Source organism: Cygnus atratus, chromosome 3 (assembly GCF_013377495.2).
Source record: "Cygnus atratus isolate AKBS03 ecotype Queensland, Australia chromosome 3, CAtr_DNAZoo_HiC_assembly, whole genome shotgun sequence".
NCBI classification, from domain to species: Eukaryota; Metazoa; Chordata; class Aves; order Anseriformes; family Anatidae; genus Cygnus; species Cygnus atratus.
The window spans coordinates 2,457,170-2,480,431 of NC_066364.1; the positions used below are offsets into that span (position 1 = coordinate 2,457,170).

The following is a 23,262-nucleotide window of genomic DNA, read 5'->3' on the forward strand; positions in this document are numbered from 1 at the left end:
TTCTATTTGCAGCACAAGTCCACTCCTTAGATAACTCACAATCAGAAGCCTTTGCCAAGTCCAGCGAAGTCTGGTGAAGGACAGGCTGCTTAGCAACTATCAGCATCCACCTCTAAACACTGTCTGCAGGCAGCTCAGCCTTGTTACGGGCACTCCGCAGCTTGCTGCTATAAAATCCTTCAGTTTAGTGAAGAACTGAGGTTGCAGGCACTTTCCAGCTGCATTAGGTTTTAAGGAAAAGGACCAGAAGTTAGGAATCCGACACAAGTAGGTGGTTATGCTTCACGTCACGTGGCATGTGAGCCAAATTAATTCTTCATCTGTTATGAAAAGTCTTTCCCTTAAGTGCAGGAGGTTGGGACCAATTCTGCCAGATCAGCAGCAACTGCAAAAAGCTTCTCTCATATTCAGCTAAGCAATATAAGCTGGCCAACAATGATTGCTAGTGGTGGTGTGGCTGCCTTTCAAGAGGACACAGCTTGTGTTAAAAGTAGCTTTCACTTACAATATGGGCAGAGTTTATAAATAACAGATAATCCTAATTTACTATGGCTATATCAGCCATAAAAAAAGATAGAAATAAATAGGTGTGACCCGACTGGAGGGCGGGGGACTGTCTTTAAAAATCCGTCAGACTCGCTGTTTTACTTCCTTAAAGAATATAAAATGGGATAAAGTTCTTTTCTGAGCGCACAGACACACGCAAGCTGGAGGTACAGTTCAAAGTTTTGTTAACATTTCAGTTTACACCAAAGATCTGTGGATGGTTTCTGCCTCCCATTCTCACTTTTACTTAAGTCAAAGCATGTGCGCTGTGGCAAGTACACTTCCTTGCATGGCCTGCAGTGCAGCAACCTCCTTCTCTCCTGGCAGAGCTCCTACCTCTCAATTTTGCCCACGATAAGTATTTCTCATGGCAAGCACTCACCTCCTTGTGCAGTGTAATACCACCTCACTCGAACAACCGAGGGCTCAAGAGGTGCACAGTGACAGCACCCTGCATGCTAGCTGCTTACCCCCGCTCTCCTCCAGGCATCACCCCAATCCTCCATCCGTCCCAGATCCTCTCTGATTTAAGATCCTTCCAGGACAAGCTGCCCTTCAGACTTCCAAGAAAGATGATGATTTCTGGGTACTGCAGCAACTCATCAGACATTTTTATACAGATAATTTATTTTACATCAGAAGGCATTTTGCAATGAAATGTAGATGACTGGCAGCTGAATGTAGTCCAGCTTTAATTTGTATATACAGGAATGTGCTCTGTAATCTAGTTTTATATGGCTTCCTACACAATAAACTCTGTTAATAGACTGAAGAAGTAATGGTTTTACCAGGATTTTATTCAACCATTTAAACAACTTTGTCCATTTTCGAAGGTGAGACTTCAGTGTACTTTTCCCTCCTGTTCTAATGTATTTAGGCTGTTCAGTAAGCTGATCAATAAATCGGCTAATCAATAAAAAAATCAATAAATAAATGCAGCAATACTAACGTCAGGGGACTCACCGTAAATAATGATTTTACAGACCAGTGTCATGCTTGAAGTGAAAGTTGCACGCACGGATGCAACAGAGCAGCACGAGCAGAGTCAGCAATACAGGAAAATCTCCCAGCACTGCTTTTGCAAACTTGAATTTCCTCCGAGCTGCTCTGCGCCCACAAAGCACCAGTCTGGATGCAGACAGAGGCAGGCTTCCCTTTCTTCTGCATGTCAGCTGGCAGCCTTGGGAATATGCACACTCTCTCTCCCTCCCCCACAACTTCCTGGAACGTTTCTGCATTACGAAACCTCGCATGGAGCTGCTCTCTGCAAGACAAAGCTGACTTAACATCCAACCCCAAAATTTCATTCTCATCTTGAGCTTTAGATATCAGTAGGAACCCTTAATAGGAATAGGGCGAGCGAGTCCCCCTCAGCACCAGGAGGTAACAGGGCCAATTCTGTGCCTAATGCTGCCTCTGCACACTCACATCCCAATCTGATTTGTTCCCATCCCAAGCAGTTTAGCACAGCAGGCATTAATACGACGCCAGGAGCGATGCGGAGACGCAGAGCAGCAAGCGGCGCAGTCAGCTTTCCCCCGTCTTCAAACACGATAATATTTCTTCACTTGAATTGCTTTGCTGTCAAACGGCAGCCACAGCACATCATACAAATGCCCCACCAAGCCCAATATTCAATTTCTGGTTGTGTCCAACAGCTGATACTTCTAAGCAGTGCGCGCGAACAGCTGGGGACACACACACAAAACACTGCCCAGGACGAGGCAGCTCTTCAAGTGCGTCTTACCTAACAGCAGGCAGGGTTACGGTGTGCTTTCAAGAAAATGTGTGTATTTTTCCTTAAATATATACCAGTAATCGCCTCTGTTTTTGGGGGGCAAGGAGTTCTGCAGATTGACTCCGTATATAGAGCTGCATTCATACTTTTACTCCGTTTACTGATTATGCACATTCTTTCCTAAGGCAGAGCAACTGAAGCATGCATCCCCATGCACTCCCACTAACACACAGTATTTTTAAAAGTCAGTATTTCCATTACCCCCGCGGTCAGCTTTTCCAGTCCATATTTACACACACACATACAAGAATGCAAACATAATCACATCAGCCTTTCCTCTCTGGGCACCTTGAATGTCTGCACGCTGTTCTAGAAGACATGGGGAGAAACAACTGCACAAAAGCAGCAAAATACTACAACCTAGACAAAAGGATCACAATACTTTTTGCTAACCCATCTTTAAATCAAAGCTTTCGACTACTGTTCCACATATATCAAATATTTTAGTGAATTGTACGAGTGATAATACGCTTCTTCACAGAATTTATTTATAATTGGTTAATTCAAGTTTTTCCACTGGTTGATGTACAGTTTCCCAAACCTGCGCTCTACCCATTTCTAGATTTTTGGAAATGCAATCTATTTACGTGCAAGTTTTGCCACTTCGCTGTTCAGGCAGTTCCGATGGGATCAGCTACTCTAAGATTGGTATTTTCCCCAGTTATCAAGCGAGCACAAGATCTGCAATACTCCGCACAGCGAGAGCTGATAAGTCCTAACTTATTTTCAGCTTTCAGTAAGCTTTACAGAAACTTCGAGCCACGCAAGGCAGTGCAGGAAGCTGAAAGATGGCTTCACCTGTGCTCTGTGTGGACCAAAAGCTGTGTACCTGCTCAGGCAGAGCCACGCAGGAGCTTATCCTGCCTCTCAGCACGCACGCCCTGGCAAGGCGATCCCGAGGCTCCAGGCTGACGGCGAGCAGGGGCAGCTTGCGTGGGCTTGCACAGATGCCGTCTCCTGCCTCTTAGTAGCTGCGCAAAGAATAGGTGAGAGCAGGACCTGATAAGATCCTATTCAGCTCTAAACAGACTTTCTGAGCTTGGCAAAAGCTCTGCGTGCTGAACTCATTATTTCACAGAGTATCTAGGCGTTTTATGAACTTTCCAGTTAGATTAGAATACAAAGGTTGGCTCACCATACGTATTTCAACTCCCTGGACCACAGCAGCAGTCTTTTGTAAACACTCGCACACCTATTTTTATTGCATTTTCTAAATTTAGGGGTTCCATATGGTTATAAGCATTCATCCGCTTCACACTTAACCCTTCAAAATGAGTGAACTGATGGCACTAGGTCTTTGAGACTCCCTTATTAGTGTTCTCCAGTACCATTTTTTCCAACATCAAGATCATTGTCTTGGTCCTAATCTTCACTTCTTCAAAAGTCTTGAAAGGTTCCTCAGCTTTGTCACAGGAAAAAAAAAACAACAACAAAAAAAAAACTTTCATCCAAAGATGACCTACGGAAAGATTTAACACACTGGACTATCTCATCCTAAATGATGCCTGAACTCCATCATTCATCTGAAATCTGTAATTTATTACTTACTTAATGCATAAATAGGATTTTTTTAATTGTTCTTTTTCCTAAATTCTATGGATCTTGGTTTTATTCTCTTAACAATCTTCAACCTCACTTATAGAAGAACTTCAGAGCTTTCCCTTTGCTGAATTATTACTGAATTATAATTAAGTATTGTTGAATATTAGTAGCCACAAGAACGTAAGCATGAAAGGTGATCTTGTTTTAATTGCAAGGAAAGTAGTCCAAAATCGTTTTCCCCCACAAGTCTCCTTCAGGGCAGTCATTTGTCTCAAAAAAGGTGCAGGGTGGAATTGGAATGGTAAAGAATCTTCTAAATGTATAAAAGTGTTCATCTGTAGGTAAAACATACCTGGGCTCTATCCAGTTCCTCAAAGCAGAAATCATCAAGCTCAGATTCTGAAAGGCTACAAAGATCCTCAAGTCTGACTACGATACCAGCACACCCCTTCTCAGTTCTCAGGACTCCTCAGAAAACAATCACATTGATTTTCTGTAGTTCAACTTCGCAAGCAAAAAGGTTTAAATCCTGGAACACATACCTTAAAAGTAAAAAACACATCCGTTTGTGTTTAAATTTATGAAGATATTCAGTTATTGAAATATCTATTACAACGTACTACTTGAAGATATTACTATAGCTGAAACAGGAAAACCCAGCCTGGTTTAACATAGTTGTCCACTTCAGTTAGCTGCACTTGTTCCTTTGGAAAGTTTTTTTTCCCTGTGCCAGCCTTTGGAATCGCTCTGTTCTGTAGAAGTAAAGCATCTACAATAAGAAGTAAAGCATCTGGATACCAGAAATGAAGACTAAAGTACACAGAAGTTCCAATTCCTTTCATTTTTAAGCACATTCTCTTAAAAAAAAAGGCTCAAAGTTGGTTTGCTGAGCAGATTTAATAAAGCTTTGTTTTACCAATATCCCAGCTCCTTCACAAGCCTGCTCCGGACCGACACACAGCTGATATCAAAGCTTTTCATCAACTACACACCAACTACAGTTCTGCCTGCAGTATATAATAAAACTCCTTATTCTGACCCGTCAGAATAGTTCTTTTTAATAGGTTTGTTTTGGGAAAGGTAAAATCACAACACAAGCAAATTGATAGTAAATATATATATATATAAATTGAAGAACCTAAAGTAATGAGAGTCTATTTAGATGTTTTTCAAACGAATTCTTATAAATATTCCAATTGTTGCTGTCAGATTTCTCTCTTCATTTCGTTCAAAATGAGTTCAGAGCCTCTTTCAAGCCCTAGCCACCAAGTAACCATGTTCTGAGCAACCTTTGCAGCCACAGTAAATCCTCTGCTGATAAACTTTAGCCCTGACATTTGCAACAGAGAACTACACAAGGCAGACAGGTCACGCTGGTGATGTTGCTTGTTTATACCCAATCCTTGGAGGTTCATACATCCTTGAAAAGGGAGATTTTGATTTTAAAAGGTCATTATCTGGGGAAACGTGTGATGAAACTCCAGGCTCTGTGGCAAATCATTGTATAAAAGCAACTGAAGAAAAGGTTGTCCATTTCCACGCAGCACAATTTTAATTTTAATATGAGAAACCACAACTCAACCAACCCAAGCCGAATATCCCAAGGCTGGTCACAAAGCCTACCCAGCCCAGAGGTCATCCAGTTTTAAAATTGATCTTCTGCACAAGATCACCGAAACCAGTGGAGCACTATCAGCGATTGCTCAATACCACAACTGGCTGCATTTCTGTCTCAAGAAAGGTCATTTCTTGGTTAAGGAAAACTAACACAAGGATGCTAGATTTCTGAAGTTGTACAAAAACAAACTTCCTTTTTTGAGAGCAAGTGTTTTACATGCATTTCCTAATCCTCAAGTCCCTAGAGAAATGTGCAAATATTATATTCAGTTTGTAGACACAGAAGAAAGAGAGGCCGATCAGCTGCCACCTGGATCTCCAAATCATTCCTTCATTTTTAATGGAAAATTTGAAGCAGCCACTCTTTTTCTGAAGACCTGAAAATGTTTCAACAGCGATTACATCAACACAATTGGCTGCCTCCACAAGTCAGGTCTCACACACCTCAAGCTGGGTATCCATCAAAACATGAAATGCATAGAAAGCAGAATTTTTGACCTTTTTTCCCCCCAGGGTCCTATGGGAAAGCAGATGAAGGTGGGTATAACACTCAGGATCTCCAAATCCTACTTCTTGTCTTTAACTAAGAGACGATGGAGAACATTGGGTCAGGTGTTTGCCATTTTAACAGCTCTGCCAGCAACATACCTATAACCTATACAACAAATATACCTACCCGTGACCCAGGCTAATTCACTTACTGGTTATTTATACCTACCCATCACCCAGACTTGGTTTCTACCAGAGAGGATGGAAGTGGGAAAACATACACGTTTCCCAAAGTCACAGGTTGTTTTTCCAACTGTTGGCTGAGTCATACACAAGCAGGGTTGGAACAGCAGATTCCTGCTCCTTAAATTCTTTTCCTGGTTCCTAAATTGACCGTAGCATCTTAATGAGAAGTGTAGGCAAGGTCTTAAGGTTTTCAAATGTACCCTGCTTTGCAAGCATCTAAATAGTTTATTTACAGTATTATTTTTCTTTTCTCTGCGAAGTAAGAGCATATGAGATGTGTCAGAATTCCCTGAACTCACTTTGAGCACTACACAAGCCTAAAATCGAAATGATTTTATAGCACAAGGCAAAGCTGTTAAGTGTGGATTTGGAAATAGACACAGAATTTGAAAACAAATGAGCCCCAAACTTAGAAAACCATAATTAAAACCAACTTCATCCTTGAGCTGATATTCGAGATTCCTCTGATGGAGCTGCAGAAGCCAAGGCAACAGAGTGGCAGCCCCTCTCAAGGGGATTACATTCTGGAGAGGATCCTCTTCCAAATCCTCACTGCTTCAAATTACGCTTCTGCGATACGTTGTCTCCCTGTTTGCAGGCAAATCTTCAGGGCAGCTAATGGGCCTCCGCTTCTCTCCCTTGTAGTAATCACCCCGTATAAATTCACTCTGCTTGCTGCTTAGATTAGCAATGGGTATTTGTGAAAATGCAAATGAGCCATTCTTCAGTCCGGGCCGCTGGGTTCTCACACAAGACTCACCACCTTGCCTGGGAAGTCAAGGCGATTGCCAAACGATTCCTCCCTTGCCGGGGGGCACGATTTGCATTACGTTATTCTCTCACGACTGCAGTAGGAACATTTTCAAACACACATTAGCGAGGATAAACTGCGCAGCGTTCGCTTGGTTGCCACATTTCAGAGACACTCCGGAAAACGTCCTCAATACCGCTGACTAACCTGGCTTTTGAGAATCTCCCTTTCCTGCCATTTTGCGTGGTTTGAGAGGCTCAAGTCGGCACAGGTATTTGGCAGCTGAACAATACACGTGTTTCTGGAGGAGGCAGATATGAATACAAACAAAACCACCCCGCCCCACACAGCCATTTTTAAGGACCTTCTTAAAGCTCCAACCCCATTGTCTGCAGTAAGTCTTTTAGCTGGTGTCAATAGAAAATGCATACTGCAATTGATTCAGTTGATTATGTTGGCTTTTCGGCATGTTACCACTTGGGGTTGGTGAAGCCTAACAGCGTCCTTTACCTCATCTGTGATATACAGCGCAGCTTCACATGATAAAACAGGATAAAAACATTTTTTTCTGTGAAAACTACAACACGTTGCATTTAAACAAAGCTCTTCTGTGTGTTTAGCTGAATTTCTCTCAGTTCTGTTACCCGCCCCCCCCCTTTTTTTTTCCTTACTAGAAAACAGATCAGGATCGATTGTACATGGCCAGGAACAGCTTTTCCCTTTTCCTGGACCCCTGTTATTTTGTTTCACGCACACAAGCTTTTCATTTCCTTCCCTTGCAAACAAGCAATAAATTAACTGCTCCCAGCCTGAACCCTACCAACGACACGACTTTTCAGTTTCACAACAGTTTAACAAATCGATGCCCGTTCCTCCACAGACTAGTTCCTGCCTTAGCCACCTCTCCAAGTATTTCTGATGCATTTTTGATGCCCCACCACCGTCACGACCCTCAAGAGCTACACCTCTCCAGCACGTTCCTATACCCCTTCATACACACTATTCCGTTCAAGTCCATGATGAGAAAATAACTGTGAAGATTAATTTCATTCCAAAACGACAAACTGTGCCCTGCTCAAATGATTTTGCAGATTTAAATATCTTCAGTCCCATAATAGCGCACAAGAAGGAATGAAAACAGTTCAGACCCATTAATTGCTAGCACATTGTTTAGAGCAGGAAGCAAACACTCATTTTAAAAGGCAGTATTTGCTTTTCAAAGCATCTTCCCAGCATGGCACAGTCAGCTTTACTTTATAGATGCTGGTAACTACATAGCAGAAGGAATATGAAAGCCTCTATCAAGGCCTACATTTCCCAGTTGTTAGCCTCATATTTAATTTATGAAACCTGACCTTCCTCATTCAAAACGTCTTACCTGGCATCTCCTTTTGAAAGGTTGGTGTTTACGGGGTGAAGAATAACCTTGTTTGCATCCACATCCACCACACATTTTGTATGCAGATCAAGCTCTATAAAGAAATGAGAAAGTGTCAAGTGCCGCTCTTAAAGCTCCCGGATTATATCCACCATTACTTCCTCCAGACACCAAATTTATTCACGCAGCCTGACAGCCACCCATCAGCTGGAGAATAGCAACAGGACCACTGCCAAATTCCTCTCGTAGAGATATTCTGCTGGGATGGATTCTGTCCAGCTTTGAAGCACGCGCTCTTTTCACGCCAAAAAGGAGCGCTTCAGGTTTTGCTGAAGGACGATCAGCAGATACGAGGCGGTATGAAATTTCTGCTGGGGAGAGAACCGTTAGGCATGGGACCACTTGGGACAACTCTCCTTATTTCCCTCCGAGACAACTCGATTCTTGGAAGGAAAGCTGCCCCGACCATCTGCAGCACGTTTTCCCGGCCACTCGTGTGATACCGCAGCACCCCATGCCAGCTGTCCGGTCCGGGGCACCTGCTTGGGGAAATTCAAGTCCCATCAAAAATAATTTTGGCCTGAGTGTGCAGAAAGGGGCTTAGCCCACCCCACGGGCTCCAAGGAAGCTGGAAAGGCCAACTCTTCCAAACGATGCTAAGCAATGGGATATGACCTATGAGTAGTAAGAATATTTAAGAGTAAATCCCAATTCTTAGTGGAAGAGGCGGGGAAAACAAAATAAAAGCTTCAGATAACGCCGACAACCGTGCAGGGCATCCACCCAACGACAAAGGGAGTTAGATATAAAAAAGCAAACTGCCACTTGCAACCCAAGTCCCTGCCTACAGACACCGGGCTCTGGACATGAGCAGTGCAGTCCTGTCTTCTTACACCGATGCAGACGCTGGTGCCTACAAACAGGAGACACAAATGGGACGCCCCGAGTGCTCTCGAGCGCCGTGATGGCAAGAGGCACCGCACAACCACCTCCATAAAGGATTCAGCACCTCACCTGAACCACCGAAATAGGCTCCCGTCTAATCACGTTAATTATAATCCTCACCTTCCTTCATCTCTGCTCCTTCCCTCCTTGTCACCTCTGCCTGCTCTTTTACCTCGCAGCACCTTATAAACTCACACTGCAAATCTCTCAGGCAAAGACCACAGGTTTAATTTATTGCAGGGCACCTCACAGACGCCTTTCTACTGTTAAATAATACAAGAGGAAGTTTCTTTCCTTGACTTTTTGTGAGAGATGTGATACATTTTTCACTATTTGAAAGACAGCAAAGAAAGCCAAAGATTACCAGGTCAGAGCAAGCAGCCACATGAAACTGAAACTGGAATTCTTTCTGAACAAAACTTCTCCTCTGTTATTAAACTCCGCTTTTGTGGAAGGAAGAGACAGACAAGTTTCAGAAGCTGCTGTTTATTTTAATTTCTCTCCACACCCTGAAAGCCAATTTACCTAACATTAATACGCAACGCATGCTTGCTTAGCTCAAATTATACTCTTCGTACGTCCCAGATCTGACATGCCACTTTATCTTGGCCTGGCTGGTTAGTGATTAACGTTCTGCGTTGCAGTGACCTGCTTTTCCTCAACCACGGACCAAGGTTTTTATATGCTACTTCCCTTATGCAAAGCAGAAGGCTCGCTCTGGGTGTAAGCACTGTGGTCGCTGTCACGTTTTTTTAATCCACCTCCTGAGAGAGAACGCTGATGGCAGGTCTTGTATCCACGACTGCCCATGAAACTCGAGGTCTTGTACATCTCTGTGAAATACCTCTAGGAGAGCACACAGACAGGATACAGGAGGTCCTTAGAGTGACGCCCTCGCAGGGAAAGAGGGACGATTCAAAGCCAGTTCACTGTGTAAAGCACACCTTGCCTGCTGCCACCAGAAAGATAATGTTAAAATCCCTTATCTGGGGATCGTACACGCAGGGCACAGACGTGGTGAGTTGAACTAACAGCCAGCTATTGCCAGGCAGGGAACAGTCCTCCCGGCTACGTGTGCCTGCGGCTTACCTGCCACCACTGCCGTGCTCGCCGGACTCCTCTGCAAGTCATTAAGTTGCTCCCTTGGCAGAAAACCACCCACCGGTAAAAAAGGGATGTGTTCAGGCACTACAGAAGGTTACATCAGCCCAGTGAGAGGTCTGAAGAGCGCCAAAGGCAGTGCAAACAAGAGTGTACGAGGGGACTGAGGAGGCAGAAGAGCAAGCCCTTCTCCTGGCTGAGCCTGAACTGCTACACCAGCTCACGGTGTCCCAGGGAACAAACCCTAAGAAAGGGTTTTATTCAGCCTCCAGGCTGGGTTAGCTATCAGATCCCCTTTAGGACATGTATTCCAGTTACCTGGGCAAAAGTTTCACAGGGCAGCTCTTCTTTTTGCTGAAAAAGTAGTTGATAAATTTGTTTCCATAGCTCATCGTACACTTTTTACAAATTCTGTCTCCATCACAAAGCGTATTCTTTGATTTCTGATTTCTTTAACGATCCCAGTAGGCTCAGAGATGAATCTCACATTAGCTAGTGCTGCAAATCCTATCATCATCATTTCCACCTCATTAAGTCTTCAATGTCATTAAAGCAGGTTAGTCTCACAGAGAGACTATCTTCCTCCTCTTTTTCATACGATCACATGTACTCCACCCTTACTTTTACTAGTTTCAGCATCTCCCAAGCAAGCAGTGCTCTTGCTGCCCCTGAACAACAAGCACAATCAGGCTGCATCAAAGCAAGAGGATAAGCAAAACCCCTGATTAGTTCATCTTGCAGCGAGGAGGAGGAGTCGTTTGTCAGGGCTGGGGATTATTGTTTCTTTCCACGCAGACATAGAGAAGTTTTTTGTTGTTTTTCTCTTCCAGACAGCACGGCATTGAGAAGCGAAACGATGACAGAAGTGGCTCACACAGTCAAACTTTAGAGAGTTATCACAAATCATCACGGCTCTGTGTTTTCATCATTAAATCACCCAGACTTAAAAATCTCACCTATTATTATTCCTAACCTTCTTCTACCTTCACTCATTAATTACTGAGCAAACACAATCAACTGCTCATTTGCTTCATCAAATCAAGAAACTCATCAGCTAATTGCCTTCCAAAAAATCAGAACTCAAACTCTCGGCATCTCAAGAGATGCGTATTGAGGGGAACGAAAGCTTCTTCCGTTGCTTCAGCGTAAGGGAATTGTGACGTCCATAATAAATGGGTAACGTCTTGGTCATTTTTCCACGTTTACATTTCAGAGCTGTAGAAGTTGCTCAGCGAAGCTGGGCTGAGCATAAAACTCGCTGTCAAGCCATGTGCATCCGAGCTACTCACAGAGTTGACTTTCTATTTTACTTGTCAAAGTGGAAGCTGGGGCTTGAAGGAGGCCACTCTCCTTACCGTTTCTCTTGATTTCTCTACTCCTTACAAAAAGTTTCCTAAGACAATAAAAACGGGGATTCAAGCAATGCAGATCTTAGGTGAAACCATACTCACGTGCAAATCCTAAGTCATTATGTCTTTGATAAGCCTTACGGGCATTGCAAAAAAATTAAATAAATCACACCACCTTAAATAAAACACACCACTTTGGCCTTTTTCACTAACCTAAGAAATTCAGCACGGCTCAGACAGGGTAGAGAAAAGTCAGAAAACGAGAGCGAGCAGGAAAAGCAAACCCTGGGGCAGCGTACCACCGCACACCACGGTGGATTCAGCGGGCTAGAGATACGCTGGTATGCTCCCAAAGACAGGTAGGAGTTTCCATTCCCTCCGTAATAGCTGTCACGCCTCTGGTACTTGTAAACTCGGCACAGCAGATTTTCCAGAACAGTTTTTAACGTCATTTTTTTTCCACGGTGTTTTCCACGTGCTGATCCCACGGGCTTTACAGCCACTACCCTAAAAAAGTCATCCCCTTAAAGGTTACCAGACAAAATGATCCTCAGCGACAGCCTTCACCGGGAGCTTTGAGATGATCTTAAAAGGAAAGATGATACAGTAAGTAAGTTTGTCTGCAATTTATTAAATTGGTGGTTGGGACCGCGGCATAACGGCTCCTAGTCCAACAGCCGGAGTAGCCGAAATGTCTGTTGTGACTTATTTGGCCTTCTATACCTTCCTCTTTACATACTTGACTTGTTGCCACATTCTATAAGACAAATTAAGGGAAAGCACTTGCCAAGTCATCAAAAGCCTTTATTTCCATACAACTTTTTCCCGCCAGATTTCAATTTAAGAAACTCTTATTTCTGATGGTTGACCATTTTTTCAGCCCTTCTGAATACTATTTGATCCCAAATCCTACTGAAACAAAGATGTGGACCTGGTGCTATAAGCCAGGTCGAATAAAACCTGCACCAGATTCTTCCTGGTCCTACTACTGGGTGCAGGGCAGCTTCAGAAAGGTCCCCTCGGAGACAGGACATCGGGGTCGGCAGTCACTGGGAACCAGCACAGCTGCTCTTGGGGCTTCAGAGAAATTAACTGGGGTAAAAAAAAATAAAATATGAAAGGCTTAAAGTGCACGTACTAAGCTCATAAATCAAAACTGGCCCCAAATACAACAGCTCAGAATAATCTCCTGTAAAGACCGAGACGACAGAAATTGTGTTTTGTAAATTGCCAGCAGATTTTCACAAGCTTAACATTCCCTTGAAGGTTAGAACCGGAATGTCGTGCCTGCAAGTGGCACTGAATAAGAAATTAGTTTCCTCTGCCTTCCTCGGTCCAAAAAAGCAAACAGCAAGAACACTGAAAAATGTTTAAGTACTCATTTAAAAATATTTTCAAGTTTATTTATCGCACGCTAAGTGAAAGTCAACTGAAAAAAAACAACCCATGAGGCTGTTGTTTGCTTTTGTTGCTGTTTTTTTCAGAAAGCTGGAAGCTAGTTCAAACACAACAGGTCCCCGCGTCTCCCTGCCAGTGTTTGTTGCCTTAAGAGTGATTTTCCTCTTTGCCCTTCACTATGCAGACGCCAACACAAATAAAGGGAAAACCAACTGGCGATACAACAGAGAGCAAAAATAACTTATAAATAAATGACAGTGCTAAGAGCTTAAATGGAAAAAAAAAGTAGTTAGCCTAATAGCACTCTTAGGACATTAATTATAAGCCACACTAATTTACACATTCAGGACAAAAATACTACCCTGATTTGACTCGTCCCTTAAGCCTACGTGAAGTCTAAGGAGGCATCTTCCAAGCTTCTCTGCTATACATTCACCGCACAAATATCGATCATGGAATTTTCAGTTTGCAGCAATTAGAGGCCATCAAATATGCATGAGTGCATCTGGCGGGGCACACGGTGTTATCTCCATGATGAGGTGTACGTCCGCTCACGCATGAGCACGGCCGCAAGCAAGCTCTTCGCTTGTTAAGGCTACTTCATCCAAAGGGTAAATATTGTTTGTTTGTTTATTTGACCTTCTGCTGTTTCATTTTCTGCAAGAAGAGAGCTTGCCAAACAGCTTCAGTGACGGCACTCCGTGTACCTGGACATTAACCTGCCTCGTGGTCAGTGCTGCGTGCGCTGCTCAGCTCCCAGGACCAGGCGACTTCATCGGGGTGGTGGCTTTCTGTTGTTTTCTTGGTGGCTTTCTTGTTTCAGCTTCAAAGTCACCAGGAACGAAATGCAATAACGTTTCCTCTGCCACTAAAAGCCAGGGCAGAACTATGCGCAGTGAGCGCGTCTGATCTTTTGTTGGCTTCGTGAAGGTAAAACGTGAAACCGGAGCAGAAAGGTAACCTCGTACTGCACTTATGGCTAGCTCTAAAGATGTAATTAGCACAGGAATTGCTTGCCTTCTGCGGCATCCACGTTTGAGTGCGTGGTAGTCTCACCAGTTCTCTGGCGGTGGGGAATAAGCTCGTAACACCTGCGGAGTCCTTAAAATACGACTGCCTGGCTGAGGAATGCAAGGTGGAACACCGACTCTGCGTGCTTTACCCATTTGTCACCCTTCCTCCAGGTTAATCCGGCTCACACCACAAACACTATTTCATAGGTTATCAACAACCAACAGGAAGCACTAAAAAGTCGAGGTGCTCGTTTATCACAAGGTTTATAGGGAAGGACAGCCTGGTGTTTTGTACGCTGCCATCAGAACACAACAGGTGCCGTTTCGTTTACTCTAATACCATAATTAACCTTGTAAGACGGCTTACACAAACCCCGATTTATAGATAAAACGTTTCTGTTGTAATCTTCGCTGGGGAAAAAAACAAACAAACAAACACAGGAGAACCGCCCCTGTCTCCATTTCAATGGACTGGGAACGCAACCTCCTCCAGGGAGCAGGAGGACAGCAAACCAGCACCTAACACCGCCCTCAGCTTACAGACAGGGCAGCAAACTCCTTCCTCGCAAGCACTGCAGGCAGCAGCTTTATCGTCAACGAGCAGCACCTGAACCCAGAAACTAGTCCAGATGAACACACTCTAACGTGACAGACGCCAATGTCTATTTACAGGCAACCCAGAGATTTCCACTGGAAGCCATCGACCCCGTGCCACGGTGCCACAAACCTGCAGGAAGAGTGGATGCCCACGCTACGCTCGGTTGATTCACAGACACAGAAACACACGGATTTGAACCTGCTTATGGGATGCGTGTACGCCGACGTCACCCGAAACCAAAATATTCAGTAAGACAGATCTTATATAAAAAGCCTCAAGCTGTCTTTTGCTTTGCTTCATGGTATGGCTTGAGCTCTACGCAGCATTTACCTGAAACAATGAATATCTGCTAAGTGAAGTGAAGCACTGACAACATTGATAAAGGGAAACCCACTGCAACTCTAAAATACAACACCTGAAGTCACTGAGTGGTATGAAAAACCCATCTGAACAAGTGGTGCAGTAGGAAATATTTTAGCGAATGACATACTGCATTAAAACCAAGGAAAACAAGACTTTAAGAGTCTTCTTAAATAAAACAAGCTGAACTATTTACTTTATAACTGCACGTTAATCGAGATCTCTGCTCACAAAGTACAAAAAAAGAAGTCATGATTACTGCCTACAAGAGCTTCCAACTTCGGAAGTGTGACACTGCAGGTGAAAAGACCCAGAAGTTGTTTTATAAATCATGGCTTCCATACACAGCCTGTAGGACTGGGGTCTAATTTGAAGCAAGATGTAAAAAAAAATAAAAAAATAAAAAAATAATTCAAGTACAATTATGAACGCTTCCCCTCACTGCTAAAAATTAGTACCGTAAGCTTACTTAAGGGATTGCCACTTTGCATGAAACAGAAGCGGGACCCTCAATAAGATCACCTTGAAATGCAAGTCCTTTAACCAACTATTTGATGTAGAAATCCCTCCAACATGCACGCAGAACCTATTACACTTTTATGAGCTGTATAAATTAGTAATCGTTAAACATACCGCTTTTATTAACCTAATAAACCCTCGCCTTAAGAAATTCATAATTCAAACGCTACAGACAACCACCACCACCACAAGTAAACACTGAGAATATATTTCAGAGCTTCAACTCCTACAGTTGGAGCCATCTGACAGGTTTGCAGTTTTAAGCCCTTCGGTTCAGAGGGAGGGAAAGAACATTACTCGTGACCCTGAAGAAAACAAATACTTGCTTCAGGTCCAAAGCCCCAGAACTTCATACAAACGTTATTAAGAACAAAGTGCAGATTAAAGAGTTTCCAAGAAAGCCGCCTCTTGCCTCACGGCTTATTAAAAAAGCAAAGCCACAGAAGTCTTGCAGCTAGATGACTCGTAAGAAAATCAGTTACACAAATTCTTAAATTTAACATCGTGGCGGTGAGAAAACAAATAGGCTTCTTATTGCTGTCTGTTTCTACAACTTCTAGGAACATCAGAAATGCTGTAGAGAAGTATCAGTTGTTTAAAACTGCCTATAACATCTGGATCACAGCAAATAACCTGATTAAAAAAGTAAATAAATTATTCCAGGACAGTTTGTTTTGGGGAGGAAAAATAATTTGATTTCTGAGTCTAGACTTGCATGGCTTTAGCTATCACTCACAAAATAACAGGATGCTTAACAGGTGCAGAGCTGTTCTTACAGAGGAGAGGTAATGCCCCGACTGCCGAGCTACGTGCAGGATATGGGATTCGAGTCCCCTTTCTCTCTTGTGAACAGCAAGGGTGATACTTGGATATCCATCGCTCCTGGATGAGCCACCTCATAACAAGGCTCCAGCTTGTCTCCTCAGTCCATTACATTTTAAGCCTATAGAGAATAAGGTGGCTCTGATAACAATACATTCCCTTCTTCTCCCAAATATGTACATCTTTAAACCTACAACCCTTCCACCCCTTTCTTCCCCTTTATTCTCACCACTTCGTCCTCCATCACCTCCATGTATATGCCCTGCAGATCTCAGTCTCTAGCTGGAAATAGCTGGAAGACCACTACACGTGCACAAAGTCGGGGCTGAACATATGCAAAACATATGCCGGGAGGGAAAGGCGCGTTAGTCACCCTTGGAGATTCACAACTTGACAGAAGCTGCGCAGCCTCATCAAGCTCGATCTGCTCTGAGCAGGGGATGGGGCTAGAGACCTCCAGAGGTCCCTTCCACCCTGAATTGCTGTATGATCCCATAATCTGGGCAGTGAAGAGCACAACACAGAAGATGTCTGGGTCACAGGCAAGGAAATGATCTATGACAGGAAAGGGACATGAGCAAGAGGAAAGACCGTGACTATCCCCAAAACGGGGCAGCACCTTCCAGGTCATAGAATCATTAGGGTTGGAAACGCCCTCCAAGATCATCTGGCCCAACCATCCCCCTACCCCCAATGTCACCCACTAAACCATGTCCCTAAGCACCACGTCCAACCTTTCCTTGAACACCCCCAAGGGACGGTGACGCCACCACCTCCCTGGGCAACCCATTTGATGCCAGCTCCCAGCATCTCATCCTCACTGTCCCTCTCCCTTCACCCACCAATTCCTCACAAGGAGGACATGTCCTTCCTCCGTTTTGAGCATCGTTGCCACAACTTTAAAAAAAATATTTTAAAAATGCAGATGTTGGTCAAACAATCCTCAGCTGACCTAATGCACCAGACCATAGGGATATCAACACCATCTCCTTTACTTTGCACAAGGTTCTTGACAGCTCTTGCAAATACAGTTTGACATTCCCCTGCTTCTATTTTAAAAGTTAGGGAAATGCTTTATTCACCGACTTTAACTTTTTTTTATTATTATTGTTCACTGGAAGGAGTTAAAGAGTTATTCTGTTTCCGATCAGATAGGAGATAAAGGGCTTTATATTTCCTTCCCTTTCTGCTCCAGCTATTAACCTGCCTTCCCTCGATCCCCTTTCCCCAGAAGGAGGCCTTGGCACACTTCTGTGAGAATGTGGGAAAACAAAACCTTATACGTTCCTTGGACCGCTGCCTTCTTCACCTCTCCGCTCCCCGGCTGCAGTTCCCTTTTCATACTTACTTCCTCGTAATCTCGAGCAAGTTTTTCTAATTAAAACGAGTCATAAACATTTAACCAGATGCCCGGACCGCGGTGCGATTAACAAAACCCTCAGGCAAGTTTCGTTGAGAGGGGAAAGGAAAATAAAAAACAAAACAAAACAGCAAAACCTTCTCTCCTCAATTCACACTTCCTCTTCCACATTTATTTTTCCCTTGTGGTGCCTCTGTCAGCCGGTCGACTCCGTCCCGGCGAGGGGAAGAAGTGACACAGCAGAGGGCTAGCGCAGGGAAAATACAGGAAAGGAGCAATTTTCCCCCAAATCAGAGAGAAGGACAAGATCTTTGGGGGAGGGCAGGGCCCGGCTGTGAAACAGGTGCGGGAGGAGTGCACCCGGGACACCACAAAAAGCCCTAAAACGGGGCGGAACGAGGAAAAATAAGTTGGTTTTGAGAAGGGAGGTGGCAGAGATGTGTGAGGGGGGAAGGTTCCCCCAGCTGCATGACCCTACCGAGGGGACAACTGCACCTGGACCCCACGATGGACACAGGGACACTGGGACACACGGACACTGGGACACACGGACACCGGGACACACGGCCACCGGGACATTGGGACACCTGGGACACACGGCCACCGAGACATTGGGACACACGGACATTGGGACACAGGGACATTGGGACACCCGGACACCGGGACACACGGACACGGGGACATTGGGACACCCGGGACACACGGGCACCGGGACATTGGGACACACGGACATTGGGACACAGGGACATTGGGACACACGGACACCCGGGACACACGGACACCGGGACACACGGACACTCGGGACACACGGACACCCCCCCGCCCGGCGCTGAGGAGGGGAAGGAAGGGCTCACCTCGTCGGTTCATGGGGCGGACGCGCACCGCCACCTTCACTTTGGAGTCCCCCATCGCGCCCCTCCGGCCTCCCCCCCCCCCCTCGGTCCCCTTCGGCCCCTCCTCGGCTTCCGTCTGCGGAGGGACAGCCGGCGGCGGCGCGGGGAGGAGCGCGGAGCGGGGCGAGACCGGCAGGCGGTGGGAGGGAGGCACCGTGCCTGACCAACGTCCGGCCGGACTACAGCCCCCAGCGTGCAGCGCGGCGGGCCGGCCGGGAGAAGGGGGGGTGGAGTGGCGCGAGGCGCGATGGGAGTTGTAGTCCGGCCCCGCCGCCGTGGCACGGGGTGGCGTTGCATGCTGGGATATGTAGTCCTCGGGGAACGAGGTCTTCAGTGGAGGCCAAATTGTGGTTTTGGGTGCTGGCAGGGTGGGTCTCGGGGTGCCCCAAGGCGCTGCCACTCGGCTGCCAGTGAGCTGTATCACACCTCAGTCCCCAGCAGTGCCTTGGGACCTTCTGAGGGGAACACAATCATTTTTCGTGATGCACACAGACAGCTTTCCACACCGTTCTTGGGGTTAAACATGTCTCTTCTGGTCACTTTCCCTCTCCTGTTCACCTGCTGCACCCTCACGGGTAGCAAAACTGCAGCTTTGGTCACCGAACCAAGCCATTTCTATCAAAAAAACCCGACCACTTCTGTATCTTTTCAAGTGTTGGGATGAGCATGTGTGAAGATGGGTGTATCTGAGTATAGGTGACAATGTTTGATGTGATAGGTAATATTGCGTGTCTGATATCTTGGTATTCATTACAGGAATTCACGGTAGTAATGATGCAACAACTAAGCCTGAAAATCTCAAGTTATCTACTATTTTGGAGCATACCCACTCTGAGGAGACAGGATTGAGACAAAACCCTCACCTCACCACAAAATTTACTCTATGAAGCAGCACGGCCTTGCTTTGCTGCTGTGGGGGATTTCTGGCTATTAGAAATCATGTTAAAGATCCCATCACATTAAAGATCGTGAACGACAACCCAGTGTAGAGACTGTGGATTTAACGATGATCAGGTCTGGCTTCTCAGAGCAACACACTGCGGCCACGTCATTAACTGGCTCGCTGCAGCTCGCTTAGTGAAGGCAGTTCACTAAAATAATAAATAAATAATCAGAGGTAGATCGAACGATATTAGAATTTCTCCCCATCAGATGGCCCAACTGATCAACTGCAGCCACTGCCCACAAAGAGCAAAAATGAAACTAATGCAGAGATGCAAAATCTCATTTAAATGGTCACGGTTGGAAAACCTTGTCACTGCTATTTTAGTTCAAAACAAGGGCTCTCTCTGTGGTATTTTGAAAGGCCAGATTTCAGCGAGGACAGAAAGAAATATTCAGAATTGTACTCCCATCAACATCAAGGACAGGGACAAGGCTTTGTGACAGTGACAGAATAAATAACACAGTTCCGAGAGGTTTTGATATAAGATTTCAGAAGGGCACTTTTTGCCCAGAAGAATTGCACTCAATGTATATCATCTCATGCCTGACTGACCAGAAGAATATCTTGTCAAGGTAGAGAGAATACCAATATTAACTTGGCATTTAACTGACATGGGGATTAATGCCCATGTTTTTAACACGAGTGCCAGAGCATCCTAAGCGCATGCGAGGGTTAGCAAGTTGTTTTGAGGGTAGATAATAATAATAATAATAATAATAACAACAACAACAACAGGAGGAGGAGGTCAAACCAAGCAGGGTGGCCAAAGCTTTGAAATGCAAACAGATTTTGCAGGTAGTAGCAGAATGCATTGACTCCTTGGTGTGCTGCGTTCAGCCGTGCTTTTTGCGGTGTCTTGTCGGGAGCTGGGGCGTCCCGCTTGCAGCCTGCACAGTTGGTTCTTGCACTTGTGAACTTGAGGCTCCAATTACAGGATGAAACCGGGCTTTGAACTTCTTGTGGTATTTTCCAGCTGGGGCCTCAGCAAACCGCATCAACGTCTTCTGAAACCGAGTGCTTTGCAATGGAGATAAATATAATCTTGGCTTTGCAGCAAGAGGAGGGTTTTTTTTTTTGCATAGGGTTGAGTCACCTGGAATCTGATCTAAACAAATGGGATGAAACTGGCCAGATGTACATGCTGCTGTGGATAGCAGGTGTGACCCAAATCCAGTGTCTGCTTTCCTCTTGCATCTTCTCCTCTGGTACTAGCTGCCACTGGTCTCTCTGCTGCATGTAAAATGAAACAGTAAGTCATTTGGGGAAAGGATTATATCCATCTTTTCATTTGTTAGAGAAAGGTGACAGCACGTTTTGAGTGTGCATGAGCAATACGAAATGCAAGCATGCCTTTTTGCAAGCTTCCCTCCAGTTTTCTGCTTCAAATGAATTTACTTTAAAATCTGAAAAAATCTCCCTTTCAGCCTTACTCAAGTTCTGATTGCCAAAGAGAAACTTCACATGCACACATCCTTTATGCAATCATTGCTGTTTTCTGCAAACTTGTTCAAAATCTGGGAGACATCCTCAGAGCCCGAAGACCTGTCCTCAGCTTGGGTGTCCTTTCTCATCAAGTCTTCCCAGGGCTCCGGAGCAGTAACTTCTCATGGCTCTCTGCGGTTTGTGCCTGTGGACATTTTCGTTACGCTGCCACTGTCTCCTGCGATGAATTACAGTAACGCAACCCGCACTGGCACAAGCTACCTCGGTGTAATTACCCCACTGTGAATTCCTCGACAAGCCCTTTCCCTGGCTCGGGGTTTCACAGTCTGTGGGAAGCATCTCCCTGGAGGGGCACAGCTTGGAGGGAGGATATTGTTTCCATTCACAGCACTGGAACATGCTAATTATGCTGGGAGGAAGAAGGGGGGGATGGCAGCATTCACTTGGGAGGGACAGGCTGGGCAAATAGTTTGTGAAACGCCAACTTAACCCCGTCTTGTAGGGAATTGTCTGGAGCTCTTTTCCCCCTTCCTAGTTACTGTAATGAGGGGCTGACTTCCCAGATTTGCTCTGGCTATTTAAATGCTAATTTAATTAACAAAACATCCTTGGGGGGGGAGGCATTGCTTGTCCGTCCCATTCATTTATAGAGTTTTCTGAATGCAACACTATTTTCATCAGGTCGAGGAGCCACCTTTGTTGCTATACCTACCTGGTCACAGCAGGGATTAAAGCAGCAGTGCGGAGAGGAGGAGATCAGGGCCCTTCACCTCCTTTCTTTATAAGCAACTAAGAAGGTTTAGAAGCAGCCAAGGCATAAGGATTTCACGTGTCCCACATAACTGTGATGCCTGGGGTGTGCATATCACCAGGCTGTGAGGGAAGAGATTGGCTTTCATTTTGATCTAGTTGAAGGTATGAACACATCTCAGATCATCTAGATACGATGGTATCTCAGGGAAAGCCAGAAAACATGGCAGTCTTTTGTCTGTCTCTTCTTCCAAACCATAACAAGCAACAGATCAGGTGTATTTTAAATCCATTTTTTCATCTGCTAGACTGTGTATCAAAAGAGACGCATCAATTATGAATTTGCTGGAGACCTAGTTTCTGCCCATAAATCATTCAGGCTTTGGAAAACTCAAAGAGAGAATCTTGTCATCTTAGTTGTATGTCAGCTCTGAAGCATCACTGGCGTCCACTTTTGCAAGAAGCTGAGCACCACTGGGACAGTCCTTGATGGGACTGGGAGGCACTGGGGGCACCCGGCAGCCCTGCAGCTCTTCAGCACCTTCCGTGAACTCATCCTCAGCACAGAAGAGTGGGCTGAAATGTTTAGAAAAATAAGACTTCTTGATGATGTATATGTTTCACAGTTGTTTTTTTTTTTTTTTATTTCAATACCTGGGATAACACTGGTAATTATGTTGATGCTGAGTATTTTGGGGATATGCTAATCTTGTCTTCAGGTTTATTTTGCTTTTCCATCTGGAAATATATTTAAATATATAGATGTCATAGAAATTTGTAGGAACTTAAAGGCAAAAAGCTAAGATAAGTCTGTTATAAATTGGGAAACCACTGTTAAGAACAGGTTAAGAAATCTGTATAAAACAGAAAATGAATTTCTCCAAATCAGTTGTATCAAAATTCTGCTTGTCATCAACATTTCTGTTTTTTTTTTTAATTTTTCTTCTTCTTTTTTTTTCCCTTAAAAGAATGGCTGAAATTTCTTATACATCACCTAATGTTATTGTACAAATCTGTACAATAATTATTTACCAATTATTGTTGTACAAATCTGTAGGTACAGGGGTCATTAGCTTCAACAAGTTGCTTTCTGTGCTCGATTATTTTAATAACAACTTTGTAAAATCAAGGGATTTGTTCCTATCAGGCAGGGTCATGGATAACTGACATTTTTTACTGATCCTAGGATGGATTTTCAAAGGTATTTGAGTGTGGCCTCCTGCCCTCACTGTGAACAGTATCCACAGGCAAATAAATGAGCTCTTGAAGTCTTCTTGCTGTACTAGATTATAACGCAGGGCTACAAAGCCTGAAACAAGGTTTTTGTATATCACCTCCCTCCCTTTTTAAAAATGTTATTCCAAAGTTCAAAGTCCTGGTCATAAATTCTATGGCGTT

The 23,262-nt window shown here is 44.6% G+C and overlaps 1 protein-coding gene across 3 annotated transcripts in view; it reads right to left on the reverse strand.

The window, feature by feature from the left end:
• The window catches only part of KIF13B (kinesin family member 13B), a 124,740-nt gene extending 105,918 nt beyond the window's left edge, over positions 1–18,822 (reverse strand). Inside the window, exons 1-2 of one of the 3 annotated variants that reach the window (XM_035563545.1) lie at positions 18,687–18,822; positions 8,368–8,461 (exon numbers count right to left, since the gene is read on the reverse strand). In XM_035563545.1, coding sequence (XP_035419438.1) covers positions 8,368–8,461; positions 18,687–18,741 — 149 coding nt within the window. In that variant the 5' untranslated portion in view covers positions 18,742–18,822. Of the gene's footprint in view, positions 1–8,367; positions 8,462–16,386; positions 16,406–17,969; positions 18,336–18,686 lie in introns of those variants that run through there. The other 2 variants (XM_035563547.2, XM_035563550.2) reach the window with 2 other exon arrangements.
• Positions 18,823–23,262: the final 4,440 nt, after the last annotated feature.